This window comes from Benincasa hispida, chromosome 11 (genome assembly GCF_027475165.1).
Source record: "Benincasa hispida cultivar pf3 chromosome 11, pf3_genome.v1.1, whole genome shotgun sequence".
In the NCBI taxonomy this organism is placed as follows: domain Eukaryota; kingdom Viridiplantae; phylum Streptophyta; class Magnoliopsida; order Cucurbitales; family Cucurbitaceae; genus Benincasa; species Benincasa hispida.
Window position 1 is genome coordinate 4616676 of NC_143488.1, and position 22555 is coordinate 4639230.

Genomic DNA, 22555 nt, shown 5'->3' on the forward strand with positions numbered 1-22555 from the left:
TCTCTTTGGTTCACATTTTTTATTTTAATAATTATTATTTTGCTTAAACGAAAAGGAAAAAAAAAAGAAAAAAAAGGAAAAAAGTTCGGCTCGATTGCAGCTATACTGAAAACCCAAAATTATAATTATTAAAAAAAAAAGAAAAAAAGGGTCTCAACGCTCTCTTTTCTCTTTTCTTATCTCTGTCTCTGTCTCTGTCTCTCTCTCTCTCTCATTCTTTCTCTCTCCTCTGTCTTTTCGACTTCATCTCACTCTTCTGACATCACTTCATCACCGTCGATTTGCCGGAACCCTAATTTTGATGCTCGGAGAAGCCAAAGTTTGTTGTATTGCTTTTATTCAGTCTATTGGATTTATCGCTGAATGCAGTTAGGGTTTTCTCGTTCTATTTCCGTTTGAGCAGTTAGTGTTGCGACTGCTTATACTTCGTTGCTCGGTCGAGACTCATTGAAGCCTAGGGTTTTTGTTTGAAGCAGTAGATGACTGTGAGACAAGGGAATAGTTGAGATCAAACGGGTTGGTTTTCGTCACCGGATGGAGGGAGGTAGCGTCTCTAGACTTACTTCTTCTGGTACTGTTCATTTCTTTTCTTTTTTTCCCCCCAAAAAATATTCTTCTGGGCTCGTTTATCATATGGTTTTTCTTTTTGTTTCAATTGTTTATAATGAGTATGTCTTTTGGTCTGGTTTGAATCGATGAGCTGTTAGGCTGGTTTTTTTTTCCTCTTCCAATAAACTTCTTGAGGAAGTTATTTGAAGTTGTCCTGAGATTGGTTTTTCATTAATTGTTGAGACTTTGGTGTGGGTTTTTGATACATGCCAAATGCCAATGCGGTGGAATGTTGGGTTCGTGTCCAGGAGCTACGTGAATATGGGGTTTGGGGGAGTTTCTCATACTAATTCTTCTACTCAGAAGGTTTTATCCGAGAGTATATGGCCAATTGATATGTGTACTAGGTATGGTAATTGGGTCCCATGTGTTGCATCAACGAACAATTTTATAGCTTGGGTATCTGGTAGTTTCTGTTGCTATTGTTGATTCTAACTATGTAAATGTTTTGTTTTGTTTTTGTTTTTTTAATAAGAAACAATTTAATTAATGAAAGAAATATCCAAAGAGAAACAAAAGGCCCATAAATGGGATTACAAAGTATATCTCCAATTAGCAACAAGGAGATTTAAGCTGCAATTAGGAACTCGAACGATGTAAATTAATATTGGAATTGTTGACTCTTCTTTTTCATTAAAACAATGTATTCCTCTCCCACCCCATAATATTCCTTCTTGGGTAAAAATTGGCATGAAAGGATGGAGTATTTGTTCTAGGGGGATTATGAGTTTAAAGAAAAAATTGAGGAAGAGTTGAAGTTCAAGAAAAAAAGAATGAGTTGTGAAGAAAAGAATTGAGTTACACTAAACTAATTAGGAATGAATCGTAGTTATAATAAGACTTCATTTCTGTGATGACTAAACAAGTCCAATCACTAGATGAAGGACTTCTAGTAATAACTCAAGTTGCATTATGGCGGTATTTTACTCACTTTGAAAATTCTTAAGAGTGATTTTTGGATTTTGAAAGTTCTTTAATTTCTTAAGAAGAATTTGTTATAAATTTGAAAAAGATTATTACCATATCAACTACCTTTTCTCTTAATATTTTTTTTCCAAATCATTTCTAAAGCAGAGATAAACCCATGGATTATGATGACAATGACTTTCAAAGCCAGAATCTTCATTTAGCTGGTGAAGGAAGTGCCAAATTTCCTCCTGTTCTTCGACAATATGCTCTCCCAAAGTTTGATTTTGATGACACCCTTCAGGGGCATGTGAGATTTGATAGTTTGGTTGAACCTGAGGTGTTCTTAGGTATTGAGAATAACGAAGATAATCAGTGGATTGAAGATTATTCCCGTGGAAGTAGTGGGATAGGATTTACTTCTTGTGCAGCAGAATCTTGTTCTATATTGAGGCGAAAGAATGTTTGGTCTGAGGCCACTTCCTCTGAATCTGTTGAAATGTTATTGAAATCTGTTGGGCAGGAAGATATTAATCTGGCACCAACTGTTACTGGCGAGTCAAATGCTCGTGAAAAATTGGACTACTTAACAAACCCAATGGACCCTACTTTAAAAGATGACGGTAGTAGTTTCGGTGAAATGGGCGACTTACAGCCTACATTGCTATCAAATATAAGTCTTGAGGAATTGCATGTTGTTAATGAGGACATAAGAGGGGAGCAACAACAACCTCAAAGGGATGATCCTACTGAATTTCAAGAGATTTGTACTGTTGATAGAAGTTTAGTTGAGGTTGATCCTGGTGTTGCCCATGAAATTGTAGATATGCCAGCAAGTGAGGGAAGTTCAGGTATTGATGAAAGTAAGCAAAAAATTAATACTTCAGTTGCCATATCAGTGGAAGATAAAGGGCAAGATGATTTTTCTGCTTATGGAAAGCATATAAATGATTTGGTTACTTGCACGCAAGAAGGTAGTGGAAAGTTGAGCAGTCAGAAGATTGAACAACAAATAAAAGATTTATCCGAGAATCCTGTTAATACATATATTGGAAATATTGAACAAGTGGTCAATTCACACAAGTCGAGTAAAGAAGACCAAAACCATGTTTTATCACCCTCAGTTCCTGTAGACAGATTGGTCGTTGAATCTAGTATTGCTACTTTGCAGTCCGATGCAAATATGACCTTGAAGGGGGATTGTGTATTCCATTCAGGTAGTGAAGAGGTTATGCCTGAAGTTCCTTCTAAAACTGACAAGTTTGATGATAAGGTCTTGTGTTCAAATGTGGAGATTGGGAATCCGTCTAAAGAAAACATGTGTGAGGTATTACCTACAGTTGTTAAAGGTGATGCTAGAACTGAGGTGTCTGCAGGTGAGGGGAAAAACATTAATGCAGAAGTTTGTGCCTTTCAAGGGCCTAAGATTGATTCAGTTGGGCAGATGGCTTGTGCACAAGAAATAATTAGCGAAGACCAGCAATGTTTTCCCTCAGGTACTGAGATACAAACTAGTAAGTCCGAGTTTTCTGCATCTGCTATCGAGGAAAGTAATGCCTCTAAGGTTGGTGAAAGCAACATTGGTCATATAAGAGATATTCCGGATAAATTTACAAAGGATGGACATGGTTTTATCAGTTCAAGAGATGTTCGTAGTTGCACACTCCCCATAGAAAATTTATATTCTGAAGGCCATTTGCCACCTACGACTGTGGCTGAATCAACGCAATTATGTGAGGAAACTAAATTGTGCCAGTCGGGTAATGTCCATGTCGAACATGCCAGTTGCAAGGAAGAAGTGAGGTTGTCTTCTGATTCTATTAGTGTGAATGGCAAGATTGCTGAGTCTCCTGTCAAAGATAAGAGAATTGTATCCTTGTCTTTTCAAGAGAGTGGTGTAGAAAGTGGGACGATAGATACGAAATTAGAGTACAGTGCTAAGGCTGGTGATGAATCAGGTACGTGCTGTTCGAATATAATTTTTGTGGATGTTCTATAGGTCATGTAGTTATGCTTCACTTTTGGCCAATTGGAGAAGTTTATTCTAACTTTTTTTTGGATTGGTGTTTTCTTCTCCTCCTTTTGCAAATTCATACACCAACAAAATTGTTTCTTATATAAAAAGAAATTGTATATGCATATTGAGCCAGTTGATTTTCTTTTTCTCATTTTCCCTTTGATTGCAGTGTCAGTTTCTACATTTGAGGATGCCAATGTGAGAACATGTGACACATCACAGGGTGACTCCTTACCTGTAGTTGATGCTTTGACAGACATAAAAGATGCTGATGACAAAGAGGACCAGTTGCAACCTGCTGTGGTGGAGTTTACTCCATCAGATAGCAAGGAAGAAAGTGGTGTGATAATTCCTGCTGAAGGAAGTTTTCCTCTGTTGGATACTTCTCAACCTATGGGGAAATTTCATCCTCTTTCTGAAGCTGAAAAATCCACTTGTGTCCTTACTGGCCAGGGATTTGGTGAAAGTATTGATCAAACTATTTCAAAGAATTCGAATTCCGATGACTGCAACAGAGAGAGCCAATCTATACCTCAGGCAGACATTCCTAGTAATGTTATCCAAGACTGCGTACAGGAAATGCACATTGATCCAGCCTTTTCAAAGTCAACTGCAAAAGCATGTGATAGTGGTGTTAAAAAGTCAGGTGTGCCAGCTTGGATTTTCAATTTACTTTCAACTTTTTAAGTGTCTTTGTGAAATTAAATTTTTAGATTTCTTTATTACAAACTGAAGCGAATTTAATATTTTTCCTTTATTTATTTCTGGCCAAGTCTTCCTACATTTTGTATTAAAGGAAAGAATGAGAATGGCTTGAAGTAGAAGTCATGTCCTGAGAGCATCTTGATTAAATCGTAACTGGAAGTGCTTGACTTCAGTCTAATAAGTAATAACCAATACGTTTTCTAGTTGAGTTAGATTTATTTTTTCTTTATAGACCGTTACTCTTCCCCTTTAGCTTTCTATAGACTAAAAATTGCACAATGTAAATAGTCAAAGATGAGAGACTCGTGTATAAAATATTATCACGTGATTACTATGTATCTTAGCCTTAGTGCATGGTAGCCACATTCTTCTTCTGCTATATTCATAATGGATGATTACAAAGTAATGATGCCCTTGCCGATGCAACGATGATTTCAAGTCACCCGTAGAACTCTGCTGATTGCAAAAGCTTTTGTTTTCTTTGTTTTTGATTTTTTGTTTTTTTATAAATGAAAATGTGTTTTGCTACCAGTAGCTATCTGATTTCCTTCTGTTTAAAATCCTTAATTCATGACATTTGAATTTACTAATAATGTTGGTTTGGATCGCTTAACTTGCATAATTATGTCAGTGAATCTTTTCTTCGTTTCTTATGATCAAGTTGTTAAATGATTTTTTCTTTAGATGAAAAATCTTCTCCGCTTGATGCCAAGTCTTTAACTCCACTGCCAGGAGAAACACTTGATAGTTATCAGAAAGATCAGGAAAATATTAGAGTTGTTTCAGAATCTGTGGGAAACAATTGTCAGCAGGCTATTGCAGTGAACATTGTTGACAGTGAGTAACCAAATCATACAACTTCTAAATGCATGTGAAAATATATGCGACGCTAAATTATTTGATTTCCCCCCCCCCCCTTGAAGTTTGAATTTTGAGTTTGGTGGCAATTTCCTGTTTCAGCTGGGAGCTTCTGCTTGTTGGCTGTTTATTTCTTGGTTGATTTTATGGAACTTCTTTAGCATTATAGTCCTCTGGTCCATTCGTATATGAAATGTTATATTCGGCCATACAAATTTGTCTTTCATACTTCCCACTGAGATTTCTATGCTGATATCTTGCAGCATATTTTGTCTTTCTTCCCTTTGTTTGTTTGTTTGTTTTTTTTTCTCTTCAGTTCACAATACTGATACCCTTCTCTATCCATTTTATCCATTCTTCTTCAAGTTCAACAATATGTGGGGATAACGGTTCAGACATTTGACTTGTTGAGGTTATTATTGTTATTAATTTTTGATAAGAAAAGAAACAAAACTTTCAGTATTTAAAAAGAGAAATAAAAAAGGAGGGTGAGATGAGATATCTTCACCCATGAGTTACAAAAAAGAAGCCCAACTAGAGTGTTTCTCTATCCACCTTTCAAAGAGCAGGGTCACTTTCTTTGGTTTGCGAAGGCGTGCATTTTATTGTGGGATCTTTGGGGTGAGAGAAACAATAGAGTGTTTAGGGGTGTGGAGAGGGACCCTAGAGAGGTTTGGTCTTTGATGAGGCTCATGTTTCTCTTTAGCCTTCGGTTTCAAAGGCTTTCTGTAATTACACTCTAGGAAATATCTTACCTAGTTGGAAACCTTTTCTTTAATGGGGTTTTTGTGGGTTTGTTTTTTGTATGCCCTATAGTCTTTCATTCTTTCTTAATGAAAGTTGTTGTTTCTACCCCTAAAAAGAAGTCCAACTAGTGTAAATCTAAGCTAGGCTATAATTGCAAAAATACTTTGAAGTAGAAGACCGAGTAGAAAGCAAATAATGGTAACCATATCCGAAAAGACATCCCCATTCGTTTCTTGACCATGAAAAGGTCTATAATTTCTTTCAAACTAAAGAAACCATTGGACTGGTTGAGATTATAATACCTTAACCAATTGGGTAGTGTTCGTGTTGGCTACCTATTTTTGGATGTACACAAATTGAGTTGGGTTGACTTTTTTTTTTTTTTTTTTTTTTTTTTTTTTTTTAATTTTAAATTTTAAATAAATTAAAATTAAAATTTTAATAATAAAAGAAAATTTGTTTTGGAGGGGAAGGGGAGGGGACCAACCTTTTAGGGTTGGTTAGTTCCTCGGCCCACCAACCTAAGTAGAGTAAACCCAGCCCGACCTCAATATTACCGGGTTGACTCAAGTTTTAGGCTTTAATACTTGAATCAATTGATGATGGTGAGGCGCCTCTTGGTTGGACTGAATGGTGACGTTGTCGTCATAGTACCGTATGACAATCGACAAATGAGAGGGGTTGTGAAAGAGAGTGAGAAAGGAGAGAGACGGATTGTCAAAGAGAGAAGGGCAGGGAGAGAGGTTGTTGAAGAGAGAGGGAGGGGGAGAGAGAGTAAATGAGAAAAGGAAGTGGGTGGTTGAAACATGAAAAGAACAAACCCTAACGACTAATATATATATATATATATATATGTATATGATAAACTAGGAATTTATTTTTTTTAACCTGTGAACTGAATCAAACCAAAAATCCCAACCCAAAAAAAATCAAGAATTTGGCTAACCCAATCCAGCCTTTGTGATTTTGGCTGGGTTGTTTATGTTTTTTGGGTTGTCAGATTTTTTGAACACCCCTACCATTTTATCTATCTTAATTAGAGTTCTCTCCAGGATGTTTTGTTATATCTTTACCTCCCTCTAATGCACCTCGGGAAGAGACTTTATAGAGAGAGGAGCATGTTAAAGAAAGAAGAGAGCTTGTCTAGGGAGCAGAGATGTTAAAAGAGGTTGAAGAATGTGTGTGTGTGTGTATGTAAGAGAAAAAAAAAATGCGGTAGAGAGATATAGTTCTACTGAGGGAGAAGTTTGATAGAGAGGGACACATTATTTTAGAGTAAGGGATACGTTTCTCTCTCATCCAGTGGAATCTTTACAATGGTCGATCAAAATACATAACTTTTACATTTATGCAAGATGGAGGGTTTAATTGTCCAAATTGAAAGTTTCAGTGCAACAATAACAGTCAATATGGTTTAGGAGTTATTGAAGCAATTTATCCTTTTAAATATATCTATGACAAGCAAGCATTAATTTTTCTTACAATTTCCATTCCTTCTGAGATTGACAAGTGTGATAAACAATAACTAGTTCTACACCAACGATCACGTCGACACCAATCTAGCAACAAGTATCAAACAAGATTTTCCTTAATCAATTGATTAGAAGCTTTTGATCGATGAATATTGAATAATCTATTTTCATGGTTAATATCATAGTTTTTATGACCTTACATGAATAGGATCCGTTCAATAGATTGATGTTACAATTGTGACCTCAAGTTCAATTTTATAGGGTTTTCTTTTAATTTTTTTTATATATATACTATTATCATTACTATTACAGGGTTGACTGCAATGATAACATGACTTTCGGAGTAATTACTCAAATCAAAAGTTTGAGATGTGATTGTAACAACCCCTATGAGATCTCTCTCCCTCCAATTAGTAGTGTTGTTATACTGATTCCTTGGATTCTCATTTTTATTGATAAAAGTGCCGCTTCTTACCAACCAAAAAAATGTAACTAGACTTAGATCAAAATTGTCAAATTGAACCTTATACTCCTGCATGTTCAGTTCATCATTTTGTACAGAAATTCTGGATTGCTTCTGTTGAATGCTCTTTATGACATGAATTACATTGTTTTGCATGGAAAAGAACGTGCGTTTACCAGACTACATTTTGAGCATATGTAGAAATATCAAAAAGGCATTTAGTCTCTCCTCAAGATGAAGTGACATTAATTGATTCTTGTTTTTGCGGTGTGGTGTTGGAAATGTTATTGATCTTCTTGTATATAATTTCCAAATTTTCTTAAAACTTGAATTTTCTCCTATTATTCAATTGCAGGTGATGCAGGCAAAAAGGAAGGTTCATTATGCTCTGCTGCCTTTCCTCAATCACATGAACAGATGTCTGTGATGGGGAATGGTAATTCTACTGCTGATAAGCCTCCTCCTAATTTACCTGATGTTGTCAAAACTGCCGTGGTTGCTCATGATCCAGATGTAAAGGATTGCAATAAGGGACCAGCAAGTAAGAATGTTGAAGCTGCAGAGGCCAAGGATAGGCTGGTTGGTAATGCATCATCTGGTTTCGAGTTGCCCAAAGGAAATATTGCCTCTGAAAGTGAGACGGCTCTTACCTTTGAGTCCCGTTCATTGGAAGATCTGCCAAAAAATGATTCTGGCATTGTAGTTGCAACAGCAGCTAGTGCATCTTTGGTGATTCTTTTCTTTCATGTCATCGGTTCCTATTAGATTTTATATTATTTTTCCTTCATATTATCTTCCTGTACACGGGAAAATTTCTCTTTATATCATGGATTATTTTAATTGAAGGTTGTGGAGGGACCCCAATCATCTTCTGGCCTATCCAAATTGGACATCAAGAGTGCTGAGGAAATTTCACACAGTAGCCCTCATGTGTCTGAGGCGAAAGTTGCACGTGCTCGTTCCAAGGGCACTCCTGAGCGTAAACCTAGGCGTGCTGCCAAAGGATTGGGGAAAGAGTCATCTACAAAGGGAAGTCACACGAAGAAATCAGAGAAAGTAGAGAAATCTAACAGTACCACCATAAACAATCCTGGAATTTTCCAGCTTGCACAGTCTAATGAGATGCAACATCATGGACATGTGGAGTCTAGTGGTGCAAAACCATTTGTCTTTATTGGTGCTTCAACTACTAGCATTCCAGACTTGAACAATTCTGCCTCCCCATCCCCAATGTTTCAACAGCCTTTCACAGACTTGCAACAAGTTCAATTGCGTGCTCAGATATTTGTTTATGGAGCTTTGATGTGAGTCCTTCATTTTATGTTTCTTGTCCTTAGAACAGCTCAATGAAACTATAGCTTTCTCTTCAGTTGTGTGTAGATGTTCAGAGGTATCAGTGTCAGAACTAAAAGTCATCGTAATTTTCCACCTTTCATTACATTAGAAAAATTTAAGAGGAAGTCTTGTCCTGTTTAAAAAAAAAAAGATAGAAAGCAAAAAGGGACTTCATCCTTTTGAATAAGGCACAGAAAATTTCTCATGTAGTTTGTTTGGTTGAGCTCCTCTTTCCTTATTATTAAGCTCCTTTCTCCTAAGTGATTTTTATGGATTTAATCGTTACTGCAGTCAAGGTACAGCACCAGACGAGGCGTACATGTTGTCTGCATTTGGAGGACCCGGTAAAATCTCCTCCTCCCCCCCCCCTCCCCCAATATTCATCATGGTTCACCATATGGGTGCCACTTTTTTTTTTTTACTTGTGTGATTTACTTGTGTGATTCTTACATTCAGATGGTGGAACAAACCTTTGGGAGAATGCTTGGCGTACGTGTGTAGACAGGCTTAATGGAAAAAAGTCTCAGCCTATTAATCCAGAGACACCTTCACAATCACAGTCTGGTATTTTGAGGCATTTTATACATTTCTAGGCTTATCTCTCCCTCTCCCTCTCTCGTTTTGAATTTGAGGATTTGTTTTGCAGGTGGCAGAAGTACTGAGCAAGCAAGTAAACAAAGTACACTGCAAAGTAAAATTATATCTCCTCCAGTTAGTCGAGTTAGCAGTAAGAGTACATCAACAGTGTTAAGTCCTATGATCCCTCTTTCCTCACCACTCTGGAGTATTTCCACACCTTCCAATGCTCTGCAATCTAGTATTGTGCCTCGAAGTCCCGTTATAGACTATCAACAAGCACTGACTCCGTTACATCCGTATCAGACTCCTCCCGTCAGGAACTTTATTGGTCATAATCTTTCATGGTTTTCTCAGGCTCCATTCCATAGTACCTGGGTTGCTACTCAGACTTCGACACCTGACTCCAGTGCACGATTTTCTGGTTTGCCAATTACTGAGCCTGTTCATTTAACACCAGTAAAGGAATCATCTGTGTCACAATCGTCTGCCATGAAGCCCTCTGGTTCTATGGTTCATGGTGGAACTCCTGGTAATGTATTGACTGGAGCCTCCCCTCTGCTTGAGTTAAAAAAGGTGTCAGTAACCACGGGGCAAAATTCCACTGATTCAAAAATGAGAAGAAGAAAGAAGAATACAGTTGCTGAGGAGCCTGGCCTTATAACTATGCAGGTTCAACCTCATTTAAAACCAGTGCCAGCTGTAGTTACAACTACAATTTCTACTCTTGCAACATCTCCATCTGTCCACCCTAAGGGAGCTTCTGAGAATTTGATTTTATCTCCACCTCCATTGTGTCCAACAACTCACCCAAAGAGTGCAGGTCAAGATTTGAGAGGGAGAGCCATGTTTTCAGAGGAAACACTTGGCAAGGTTAGGGAGGCTAAGCAAGTGGCTGAGGATGCTGCATTGTTTGCATCTGAAGCTGTTAAACACAGTGCAGAAGTGTGGAGTCAATTGGACAGGCAGAAGAATTCAGAATTCGTATCAGACGTCGAAGCTAAACTAGCTTCTGCAGCTGTTGCTATAGCAGCTGCTGCTGCTGTCGCAAAGGCTGCGGCCGCCGCCGCCAATGTGGCATCAAATGCTGCATGTCAAGCAAAGTTGATGGCTGATGAGGCATTTACTTCGTCTAGCCATGATGTTCCCTGTCAAAGCAATGAATTTTCTGTTCATGGTAGTGCTGTTGGCGTAGGGAAGGCCACTCCAGCCTCCATCTTAAGGGGTGAAGATGGTGGAAATGGTTCCAGCTCTATTATTTTTGCCGCAAGGGAGGCAGCTAGAAAGAGGGTTGAAGCAGCATCTGCTGCTTCTAAGCATGCTGAAAATGTGGATGCCATTGTCAAAGCTGCTGAGCTGGCAGCAGCAGCTGTGTCACAAGCTGGAAAGTTAGTTGCTATGAGCGATCCTCTTCCCTTAGGCAAATTAGTGGAAGCTGGTCCAGATGGTTATTGGAAAACGCCTCAAGTATCTTCTGAGCTGGTTATGAGATCAGATGATGTTAATGGAGGATGTTCCAACTCAGCAATTAAGCGTCCTAGAGACGGATCATCAAGTAAGAATGAGATTCAGGTAAGTGTCAGTGCCAAGTCATCAATTCCTGGAGAAATATCTGTGGGTTCTGTTGAGAATCATCCCAAATTGGTTGACGGCATCACAAGTTGTGTAGCACCTCGTGAGAAGGATCTGAGAGGACTGAAGGACCAAAATGCTTCTGATCTGACGAAAACCATTGGTGTAGTTCCAGAATCTGAAGTTGGAGAAAGATCCTCCCAGGATGAGTGTGAAAAGGCTAAGGATTTAAAACAAAGCAGCATCAAGGAAGGTTCCCATGTCGAGGTATGAGATTGTTATATATAATTTTAAAATTTCTCTTCATTGTTGATCTGTATTCTTTTTGCTTCTTTTGAGCTGCTGCAGCTATGAGTAGGAGTACCAATGTGATTTAAAATGCTTATGTCCATGCACCCACATTTGCTGATCATTTTTTTAAAACAAGAAAAGATGTTTCATTGATTGATGAGAAGAAAGTGTTGGGGAATATAATCCCCTAAAGGGAGAAAATAAAACAAGAACCAACAAAAAGAAGAAGATATACAAGGTATTACAAACAAAACTAAAAGCCTCTGTAAGGATTCTTCCTCACTTAAATGGTATTCAAGTTGAGATAATTCCAGAACAGGGGAAATAGAGTTCAAATACAAACAAATAACGTGACACCAGCTTACAGCCAAGAAAACCAAGAGGGCTGCCCTCTCCACCAAGACTACTGTTCATGCACAAAATACAATATAACTAACCCTAGCCCAACAAAACATTTAAATACCAACATTCTCCTGTTGGACGTGTGGCGGGCCCACTAAAAGCTACCCCACCGTCGATGGTACAAGCCCCCTTTTGCCCCTCCTTTTGTACACATGCTTGATAGGTGGCCTAACAGCCCAAAACAAAAGAAACAAACTGAGAACAACACTAAAACCAGGTTCAAACAAAAGTTGAAAGCCAAGCTGTGGAACAGAATCAAACGCAACCCACTGAAACAGCAATCAAAAACTGAGAAGCCAGCAAAACACCAAACTGGAAAAGAGACTGAGAAGAATCCTCTCTAAAAATTGAGAAAGGGCAGCAGCAATGACAAAGTGAAGAGGGGCTCCATATTTTTTGAGACAATGGAGAAGCACACTTCCTGGAGCCTGAGGAAACCTAAAGTCATCATGGATCTACTTAGAGAGTGAATAATGTATATATATTTGATAGGAAACTGAGAGGAATATATAAAAATAAGCTGAAAAGAGCAGCCAGGTCAGCTAGAGGAAACTCCCTCCCACAAAATTACTTGACAAGTGCCTTCCCGTCACCGATGATCGCCTGGAGGCTGTGGTTATGAAAGAGTTTAGAATGTAAAGAGGCCCTCCAAGAAGTTGTATTTTGTGCAAAATTACAAAAAGATTCAACATCAGCTTCACGAACTTCTAGGATTATCTATCAGCTTCAACATCAGAGACAATGGCATCTGGCTTTATTAATTGATTTGAACTTCTAGGGGTTCATGTGGTTGATTAGAAGATGGATTGGTTGTTGACAAAATTTGGTTGTATGAGGGGTTATTTCTGGCACTTATCTTGGTCTTCCATTGGGGGGTAACTGCAAAGCAGTCTCTTTTTGGCAGCCAGTTCTTCAAAAGGTTCAACATCAACTTCATGACCAGAAGTATGCGTTTATTTTGGAATGTGGTCGACATACTTAGATTCAAGCTGTGGTGTCATGTATGCCGATATACTATTTGTAGCTTATTCGTGATTTCTTTCGGTTGTGGTTAGAGAAGTCCATTCCCACTTTACTAAGTTTCGACATAGTTTATACACCACCATTCCATGTGAAGTTCGTGATCATCTTTTCCATGGACTTGATCACATCTTCGGGCACTTAGAAGAGAAAAATGATAACTAGGTAAGCTATTAAGAATTGATTACGCTAGTATTTCCCCTTTAGAAAGGAGACTTCTCCATTTGCCATTACCTCTAATTCTGAATATGTTGTATTTAAAGTGGCTCTGCTCTTTTTTTGATATGCTTTGATAAAAGCATTCATAGTGTACTACACCACCCACTTTCTCAACGTAGATTGGATGATCTTCTTTTGTCTTGGAGATGAGAAAAATGAAAGAATACACGGACATACAAAAAACCAAGCCCACAAAAAAAGGGAGGGCTCCCTTTACAAGAAAGGACTCCAATTATACAAAATCATGCATATACAATAATTAAAATTAATCTTCGAAATTGAAGCCCACTAAGAAACATGAAAGCACACAAGGGACTGTAACTCCCTAGGATCCTTCTCAATACCTTTAAAGACCCAACTATTCCTCTCTCCTCACAAAACCCATAAAATTGTATACACACTAGCGAGCCAAAGAAACCGGCCTTTCTCCCCAAACGGTGGATTGAGGAGGAAAGAAACTGGCCTTTCTCCCTAAATGGTGGATTGAGGAGGAACTCCTCAATCATAGCCCTGCTATCTCTATGATGAGCATACATCATACCAAATATTTGGAAAACAGATACCACTCGCAAAGTCACAATGCTAGAGAATATAGTCCAGGTCTTCCTCCGTCTTTCGACAAAGGATACAGCAAAAAGGGCCCAACCAGCGAAGGCATCTTCCTAACAAATCTGTCCATCGTGTTTACACGACCATGAAGAACTTGCCAAGTAAAGAATCTCACCTTTTGGGGATGGGACGTCTTGTGCCTTTGCCTTTTAGGTTGTTTTCTGTTTTTTGAGGAATGAAGTCTTTTGATGTTTCTTATATATAAAAAAGAATAATAAAATAACATTCTTAGTATCTTTACCACAACGAGCTCTTCTTTTCATCTTCACCTTTACTTTCGTGAACACAACCTTACATTTAAAATAGCCCATTGGAATTTTTTTTTGTGATCCTTGGACAATGTTTACCCTCTTTTATAATTTCATTTTATCAATGGGATGAAGGATGCATGTTTATCATCAAAGAAATACAAATATTTCTTATGACCAATGTTTTCAAAATTGTTTGAGGCGTAGTCTTGAAGCATCCTTCGAGGTGAGGTGGCCTTATAACACTTCAAGGATTATGCCTATGTCTGATAAAAAGAGGCTTACACCTTGAAGAATAGAGGCATGCACCAGTATACTTATGCCTTTGAAGCATGAGAGGCGTAAGCCTTAGTGAAAGGTAGGAGATACACATTAAAAAAAAAATTAATTAAGAGGTGGGATGTTGACGGTGATGGGCTTTTGTTTATTGGGATTTTCTAGGAAAAGATTAACCAGTCTACTGATTTAAGCAATCCAACACATTATATACCCTAAAAAACAAATTTTGCCTCAAATACGAAAAATAACAAGCGGAAAAAGATGTCACTTTTTCTTTTCTCCTTTCATCCACTTTTTTTTTTCTTCTTTTTCCATATTTCTTTTGTTTATTCATTATTACATACGCCGGTGTCTGATCTTTCTTCATTTTCTCATTTTCTGTCTTTTCTGAGGTCGTTGCTGCGTCACAATTTTTTTAACAAATATTAGTCTGAAAGATATTTTTCAAATGCTTCAATTTAAGTATGGTTTGCAGTTCTGCTTCTATTTTGTTTTTTGAAAAATTTGCTGTATTTTTTCATATACTATTTTTTGCAACTTTTTTTCCTTTGCTTTTATTCTTTTTTCCCCTCCCTGTATTCTCCTTTATTTCCCTAGTTTTTGGGTATTGGTTTTAGCTCTAATTGAAAAATTGATCAAGCTCAACTATGTAAATGCTGCAATATTAGTCCGGTATGGTTTTACATTTTCATTCTATTTATTCTATATAAAATGGGGCTCACACCTCATACCACCTCAAGGTCTCCATGAGGAAAAGCTTTGAGGCCGCCTTAAGTTTTTTAAAACATTGCTCATGGTAGAGAAGAAAGGAGAATTCCAGCAGATTTTTCTGCTTCCTTTTGAATCCCTTGAGTATGTCATCAGACTGGACTGATCAAATTTCTCATTATCTATTGCTAATTTATTGGAATCTACAGACTCTTGATCTTGTATTGACTTGATTGGTTATGAATTAGGTTTTCAAGGATGGGAATGGATTAAAAGCATCTTGGTTCACAGCTAGTGTGCTGAGTTTGAAGGAAGGGAAAGCTTACGTGTCCTACACTGAACTTCAACCTGAAGAAGGTAAGCTTGGTTCACAAGCAAAGCACACAATGTACGCTGATGGCCTTATCTTTATGCCTGTGTTACTTAAGATTGACTAACGAATAATATTTGGTTCTTGCTTGCAAGAGAAGCGGCGTTAAAACTATTATTATCAGTTTCTGTTCCTAAATTAGTTCATGAGAGTATATTGTGCTAAAAATGAGAGTATATTGAACTTCAAAAACATGTAAGTTACCATCTTCTCTCGGCAGACTGTTTACTTTATTTGTGCAGGATCTGGCCAACTAAAGGAGTGGGTTGCTCTTGATGGTCAAGGGGGTATGGCGCCAAGAATTCGAATTTCTCGTCCTATGACTACCATGCGGACTGAAGGAACAAGGAAGAGACGCCGAGCAGCTGCAGGGGACTACATCTGGTCGGTTGGAGACAAAGTTGATGCATGGATGCAGAACAGGTGCGGTTTTCTCTCTTCTTTTTATTTTTTCCCTTCATTTAATTGCAAACAATTTTCTTTCTCTGGACGAAGAAACATTTTCATTGATAAATGAAATGGAGGAGTAAAACTCCAAAAACCTTATGGGTGAATTACAAGAAAAATCTCCAACTGAAAATTAAATAAGTTAAACTATAAAGAGCAAAGGGTGCTTATTTCATCGAGGAAATATACAGTGAGGAGGGAATGGGTATACTCCTGTATGAAGTCACGAAGTATGACATAGATTCCCTACTTACCTATCTATCTTCTGGAAAACTCCTATGTTTTTGGGGCCAAGTTTCCTAAAGAAGAGTGTAAATTGCGTTTAAAAGAACTATATCTTTATTGATAACTTCACAATATTGTCCGGGTGATCTTCAAAATCTTGTATGCAACCATAACTATTAAGGTTTCCACTGCGTTCTTAGAGAAAGAGTATCAAACAAATAGTTTCGGCACTTACCTCTTTTGCATTTATCAGCTTTGAGGAGAGGAGAGAAGGGGTTTCAAATCCGGGAGTTTATCGTGAGCATTTCACCCTCCCAAACATAGGGGAAATCTTGTATTCCTTAGGATACTCAACTTTTGAAGTAATTTTGCATGAAGGTTGGTCAAGAGCCATGAAGCAAGTATTAATAACAGTTTCTTTTACCAAAAAAAGAGCCATAAAGCTAGTAATTCTTTGTTATCTTGAATCATCTGGTACAAAGGAGGCTGAGCCTTTAAATAGGTCAGAGACCAAGGAGTTACACAAAAATTCACTGTTATAAGGGCTAGCCACTTACCTAACCAAGTAGTTTCAACTGCTACACTGTTATAAGATAGAAAGATTTTCAGTGGGTGCTATGGAGATCACCCCAAGCTCAATCTGTAATCTGATGCTTGTTTATTGTTTCCCAGCTGGCATGAAGGAGTGGTGGTTGAGAAGAACGCAAAAGATGAAACAACATACATTGTCCGCTTTCCAGGCATGTCACTGTGATTCAGAGTTTAACCGACCTTTTTTATGAAGATTGTTTCCTTTTTATAAATTAATCTTCATCTGGTTCTTCCAGCTCGAGGCGAAACGTCCACTATCAAAGCTTGGAATCTCCGGCCTTCTCTCATATGGAAAGATGGGGAATGGTTTGAGTTCTCCGGCTCGTATGTAAATGATTATTCTCATGAGGTTCTTACTAAATATTTATTTGTTTGACTCTGATTCTAAATTTTTAATCTGTTGAAATATATGCTTAGTTGCTTGGATTCAGATTGTTGTGCCTCAGGAAAAGCGCATGAAGTTGGGCAGCCCAACTGCAGAGGTTAAAAGGAAGGATAAAATGCCAACGATTGTGGAGGATGTAGAATTGGCTAAGACAGCAGACCCGAGTTTGCTGTTGATATCAGCAAATGAGAAAGTTTTTAATATTGGTAGGAATACTCAAAGTGAGAACAAGTCTAATCCATTAAAAACAAGTCGGACTGGTCTGCAGAAGGGGGCATCGAGAGTGATTATTGGTGTTCCCAGGCCTGGAAAAAAGAGAAAATTTATGGAAGTGAGCAAACATTATGATGCAGACACTCGAACTACTGAAGCAAATGATTCAACTAAATTGGCAAAGTATTTGATGCCGCACGGATCTACTTCCAAAGGATTAAAAAGAACTTCTAAATATGAAACGAAGGAAAAAACTGTAAACGATGCCAAGCCCTTGGCTGTCAAGTCTGGAAAGCAGCCAAGTGTATCAGGTAGGTCTATTCCACAGAATGAGTCACATTTGGCAAATGCTTTTGCTGATTTTTAATCTTTTGGCAACAGATCATGCAGTTATTACCAAGGATTCTGAAAGCCAGAATGAGAGTACTTTGGGGAAGAACGACCAAATGGACGTTCCTTCTTTCTGTAGCACTGAAGAAGTGCCAGAGGGCTCGGTTTTATTTCCCCCAGCACATGCTCCCAAGAAAGCATCCTCATTTCACACGAAGCCAGAACGAGCAAATAAGGGAAAACTTGCTCCTGCAGTTGGGAAACTGACAAAAATTGAGGAAGAAAAGGTTTTCAATGGGAATCCTACCAAACCAAATTCCAATGTTATTGAGCCACGTAGATCCAACCGCCGTATTCAGCCTACGTCAAGGGTAAGTCCTTGAAATAAGAACTTTAATCAATTGTTGTACGTTGATTCTGTTCTTTTGTCATTGAGCTATTCCACATATCTCTTGAGCTTGCAGTTTCATTTGAGAATAGAATCATTTATACTGCTTCATATAATATTGTAAATGATTTAGGGATCCATGTTACCGTTGAGTGCTCTGCAGTAGGTGTAAGTTTGGTTGTATGTTAGCCATGAACATATTCAGGTTATAAACCTTACTTTAAAATAGTAATATTTAAATCATTTACAGAACTCAAGTATTGTTAGACAATATGAAATAATAATGATCATTAAGATAAATCGCCATGGTTTGGGCTATATGAGTAAGCCTAGAAATAACAATAATCATTAAGATTAATCACTAACAATATGAAATAACAATGATCATTAAGATAAACCGCCATGGTTTGGCCTATATGAGTAAGCCTAGAAATAACAATAATCATTAAGATTAATCACTATTTGTTGGTCTAGTGGTCAATAAGGGCATGCAAATAATAAAGAGCTTTAGAGGGAATGAGTTACGTTGACTACCTGCCTAAGATTTAATATATTTTGAGTTACTTGGCAACTAAATGTAGTAGTGTTAGACTTTCATCAATGAAATGTTTTTTATCTAAAAAAATGTAGTAGTGGTGGGCACCATGCGGTTTTCATTGCGAGACTAGTTGAAGTACGTACAAGCTGACTTGGGCACTCACAAGTATGAGAAAAATAAAATAAAAAATAATTATTTTTATTAAAAGTTAAAATAATATGCACTTGGCAACATCTTCTCCTATTTGTTAAGAAGCATTGTCAGTGGAGTCTCTTCTCATTCTTCAACATCCAATGGGTTTTTGTCAATTCATTTAAGGATAACATCTTCCAATAATTAATTAATTTAGCTGTGGTGTCAATTCCAAAGATTTGTGGCATAATGCAGTGAAAGTTATTGGTGTTCTCTTTCTAAAGGCTTCGTAGGATGGATACTCTATTTAGGATATTTGCATTATTTGGAATGCTTTTATGTTTCCCTTGTAACTCATTTCCGATTTAATTTTTGGCTATTTCTTTATTATTCCCATTTCCCCTTTGCAGTTCTTGTATTTTTGAGCATTAATATCTTTTCATTTTATCAATGAAAAGTGTTTGTTTCCTTTCAAATATAATAATAATAATAATAATAATTATTATTATTATTATTATTATCATTATCATAATTAAGATCTTCTTTCTTTAAAAAAAAACTGCATATATCGTCATTATCTGTTCATAGAAGTCAACTGCTTGTTAGTCATCCAACTGTTTTCCTCGTTCATTTAGTTTCCCTTAAGCCTAATGCTGGAAGGAGTCTCTCTCTCTCTCTCTCTCTCTCTCTCTCTCCCTCTTTCCTTCACTTGTTTCATTCATTGGTTCTGTATTTTATGTATGGTGTACCCTCGTATATGTTGTGTAACGTGCGTGTGCATCCTGAATCTTGGTTCTGCAGTTATTAGAGGGACTGCAAAGCTCATTAGCAATTTCAAAGATTCCTTCTATTTCACACGATAAAGGTCAACGAAGCCAGAACAGGAATGCATCTAGAGGTTAGAACTGATGTACCAAATTCACTTCAGAATTTTGCCTCAAATTAACGTTACATCATGACAAAAATTTACTACTTGATTGTGACAGGGAACAAAATCTAAGGGGGGGCTGTTGCAAACTTGGTTTAGGCCCAGGAAACAATCCTCTGCCGATAATTAATGACTTTAACAGTAGTTTATATTGTTGTATTTACTATAGATAAATGTAGGAAAGGAAACTCTTGCTTCCTTAGTATACTCCTACAAGTTTAGCTTTAGTTGTTCATATTGATTGAAGTTTCCTCACATTTGTGTTCTCTCAATCTCCTCCTCTACCATAACAGGATGTATATTGAAACTCTCCTTGTAGGTTGGTCTTGGAATTCAAAAGAAGGTAGTTTGGTTATCCATTTATGTCATCTCCCCCACCCCCTTGATCTATATATAATATCACATTAGTGTTGTGTGATTTCAGAATCGAAGCATCTAACTCCGCTTCGTTCCCTTTCGGAGTTAAATAGAGACTTCAGTGCATTTAAATTGTTACTGTTTACCCTCATTGGCACTGCTGAGTACACTTGAAGAATGTGGTCAGAAGGCTCAGGTACCGCCCAAAATTTGTTTTCATTGAATAATTTGGAACAAAGAGTAATGTTGCATTCTTATATTATGGCCACCATACCAGTAAAGTTTTCCATAAATTGGTAGGTCAATCTTTTTATTTTCTTCTTTTTCTTGTTTATATGATTATGTATTTTCTTCCTCAGTGCTAGATGTACTAAAAATGTAAATGTTGGTTGGGCTTTATAAAATATTACAGGGACTCGTATCACTGATTATGGAATGTGACTTTTCTAAAATCTGAGAAAAATCAATTGATCTGTGAGATTGACAGGGAAAGCTTTGGTTCGTAGGATCTTCAATGGAAATGGATTTCAGAAGCTATTCGAATTTAGGATCTTTAGGACTGAATTATCCAATCCAACCCTAATCAAAATTATTTATTTTATTACTTCAGACATTTAATTTAATATCAAATAATTTGTTAAACACATACTATCGATACTTTATTTTGAAGTTCAATGTAATTAATTTTGCTTGTACGGTTTAGATAGTCAAGGAAAAACATTGATTTGCATATTTCTTAAGTACAATGATTGAATTTTTAGTCAAATTTCAAAAACAAGAACATGTTTTTAAAAGTTCTTTTTTTTAAAAAAAAAAAAAAAAAATTGGCTTGTTTTTTTAAATTATTAGTAAAAAGTAGATAACATGTGAGGAAATTGAGAAGTGGAATTAGTGTTTAGACTTAATTTTCAAGAATATAAAATAAAAACTAGATGGTTAATAAACGGAGTGGGTTGTAATTCCATTTTTACCATTTTTTTTTAAGATTTTCTGGCCAATGACAATATTTGGACAAATTTGAATATAATTGTTGGCAGTTGAAATTGGAGATACTAGTTGAGGTTTTAATTTCAGTAATCTGACCGACATGTACATTTGTTTAAGCACTTCGTTCAGGTTTTATGTACATTTAATCAAGGAGAATTATTTTAGATGATAATGGTAAAATATGGCCATCTATTTGCATAGATTGTAGATACAGATACTATCTATAATTTTATTTTATTTTATTTTTTTATATATTTGAAAATAATCTTTTAATCAAACTAGTATATAATTAAGCTTGCACCAATAGCAAATAAGGCCAAAAAGAAAAAATAATAAACCTAGCAAATTTTAATTTAATTTATGATTATTATTTGTAGCAAAATGTTTTTAGAAAATTATAAAATTACTAAATTTCCCTCTCTTTAATTGGACACGATTTACACCCTATCATCAATGGTAAAATTCTACATGTGGGTAGCAGCTTATTATAGATAGTTTTTCATTAATATACCATTCAATCATGCACAATATTTTTACATTGAATTTTAGTTATTTTTTAAACAATCGTTACCATGGTTACATCTGAACAAGAAATGGAAATCTTTTTTAAGTAGAAAGATTTAAGTTGGTTGAAAATGTGAGTTCAATATTGACTTCATTCCTTTATTTTTGTTACAGACTCTTATCAATGATAGAAGTCTATTAATAATACATTCCTATTGACGATACGCTAATATTATTGGTAGAATTCTACACTTTATACGATACAGTGTAAATAACCTCAAGAAGACCCTACGAAACTATACAACAACTAAGTACAAGGAAGTCAATAGTGTTGATATCTCATTGCTTCTAATATGTTTAGTTGATTTTTAATGCTCTTTTTCCTTTTGCACTAGGCTTCTTTTATTCGGTCAATTTTGGTTATTTCTTAGTCAATAGACTAGTGTTGCGACTTGCTATTAGACTTCAATTAGTGATAGAAATTTATCACCGATGGAGTTCTATCAACTGATAAACTTCTAAAATTAAAATTAAGAAAAATTTAAATATAAAAGAGTAGAACTTGTTTATCATATTTGCAATTCTTTTTTATAACATTTGTAATAATTGCAATTATTTTGACCGTTTTTACATTTAGTACACTTACCCAATATATAATTACTAGAGTTCTTTTTTAGTCGTATGTCACAAACTCTTTGGACCAAGCAAGGAATAGAGTTCACAACTCCACTAATACTAGTTCCAACTCCAACTCCTTAGGTCAAACTCCCCCTATTTGGGCCAAGAAGTTGGAAAATGGTGAGTTGTTGAAGACTACTTAATATGCCCCACGAAGTTCGTGGATTCCACCACTTAAAAACATCAATCTTATACCAATTATTAACTCCTTGTAACTTTCCATACTTCACAACTCCATGAAATTACCCCTCAGTCTCTTGCCCCCAGACTTCATAAAAGGGTCTAAGTCCAACACTCTCGGGTCTTTGAACACACTCAACCACCACCATCAAGCATGTTTTTTGTTCAACATAATTTGCCTCCCACCAAAGTACACAAGCCAATTTAAACGTAAAAAATCCAACTTATCTTTCTTCAAATAACTTATGACATGTTTAAGAGTGATT

The 22555-nt window shown here is 36.6% G+C and overlaps 1 protein-coding gene across 12 annotated transcripts; it reads left to right on the plus strand.

Moving 5' to 3' along the window:
- Window positions 1–96: 96 nt before the first annotated feature.
- On the plus strand, window positions 97–20376 carry G2484-1 (protein). Of its 12 annotated transcripts, none has more exons than XR_016524488.1 (18): window positions 103–571; window positions 1684–3473; window positions 3702–4178; window positions 4970–5074; window positions 8133–8506; window positions 8624–9081; window positions 9404–9456; window positions 9569–9676; window positions 9759–11527; window positions 15285–15393; window positions 15649–15829; window positions 16751–16818; window positions 16906–17018; window positions 17101–17578; window positions 17649–17968; window positions 19457–19553; window positions 19642–19926; window positions 20008–20376. XR_016524488.1 is itself a non-coding variant. In XM_039047778.2 (17 exons), the coding sequence occupies exons 2-17, from the start codon at window positions 1694–1696 to the stop codon at window positions 19653–19655; spliced, it is 6552 nt and encodes a 2183-aa protein (XP_038903706.2). In that variant the 5' UTR covers window positions 97–571; window positions 1684–1693; the 3' UTR covers window positions 19656–19938. The 12 variants fall into 12 exon arrangements, 6 of the variants coding, with proteins under 6 accessions (XP_038903706.2, XP_090162980.1, XP_090162979.1 ...); XR_016524485.1 differs by having other exon boundaries at window positions 105–571; window positions 4922–5074; XR_016524486.1 differs by having other exon boundaries at window positions 149–571; window positions 1681–3473; window positions 4922–5074.
- Window positions 20377–22555: the final 2179 nt, after the last annotated feature.

What these genes read in the sequence shown, in the direction of transcription:
- G2484-1 (XM_039047778.2), top strand. Translation starts at nt 1,694, where the DNA reads ATGGATTATGATGACAATGACTTTCAAAGCCAGAATCTTCATTTAGCT. An exon ending in ACCTTCACAATCACAGTCTG is followed by an intron (nt 9,677 to 9,758) that starts GTATTTTGAGGC and finishes TTTGTTTTGCAG; the next exon opens with GTGGCAGAAGTACTGAGCAA. An exon ending in TAAATGATTATTCTCATGAG is followed by an intron (nt 17,019 to 17,100) that starts GTTCTTACTAAA and finishes GCTTGGATTCAG; the next exon opens with ATTGTTGTGCCTCAGGAAAA.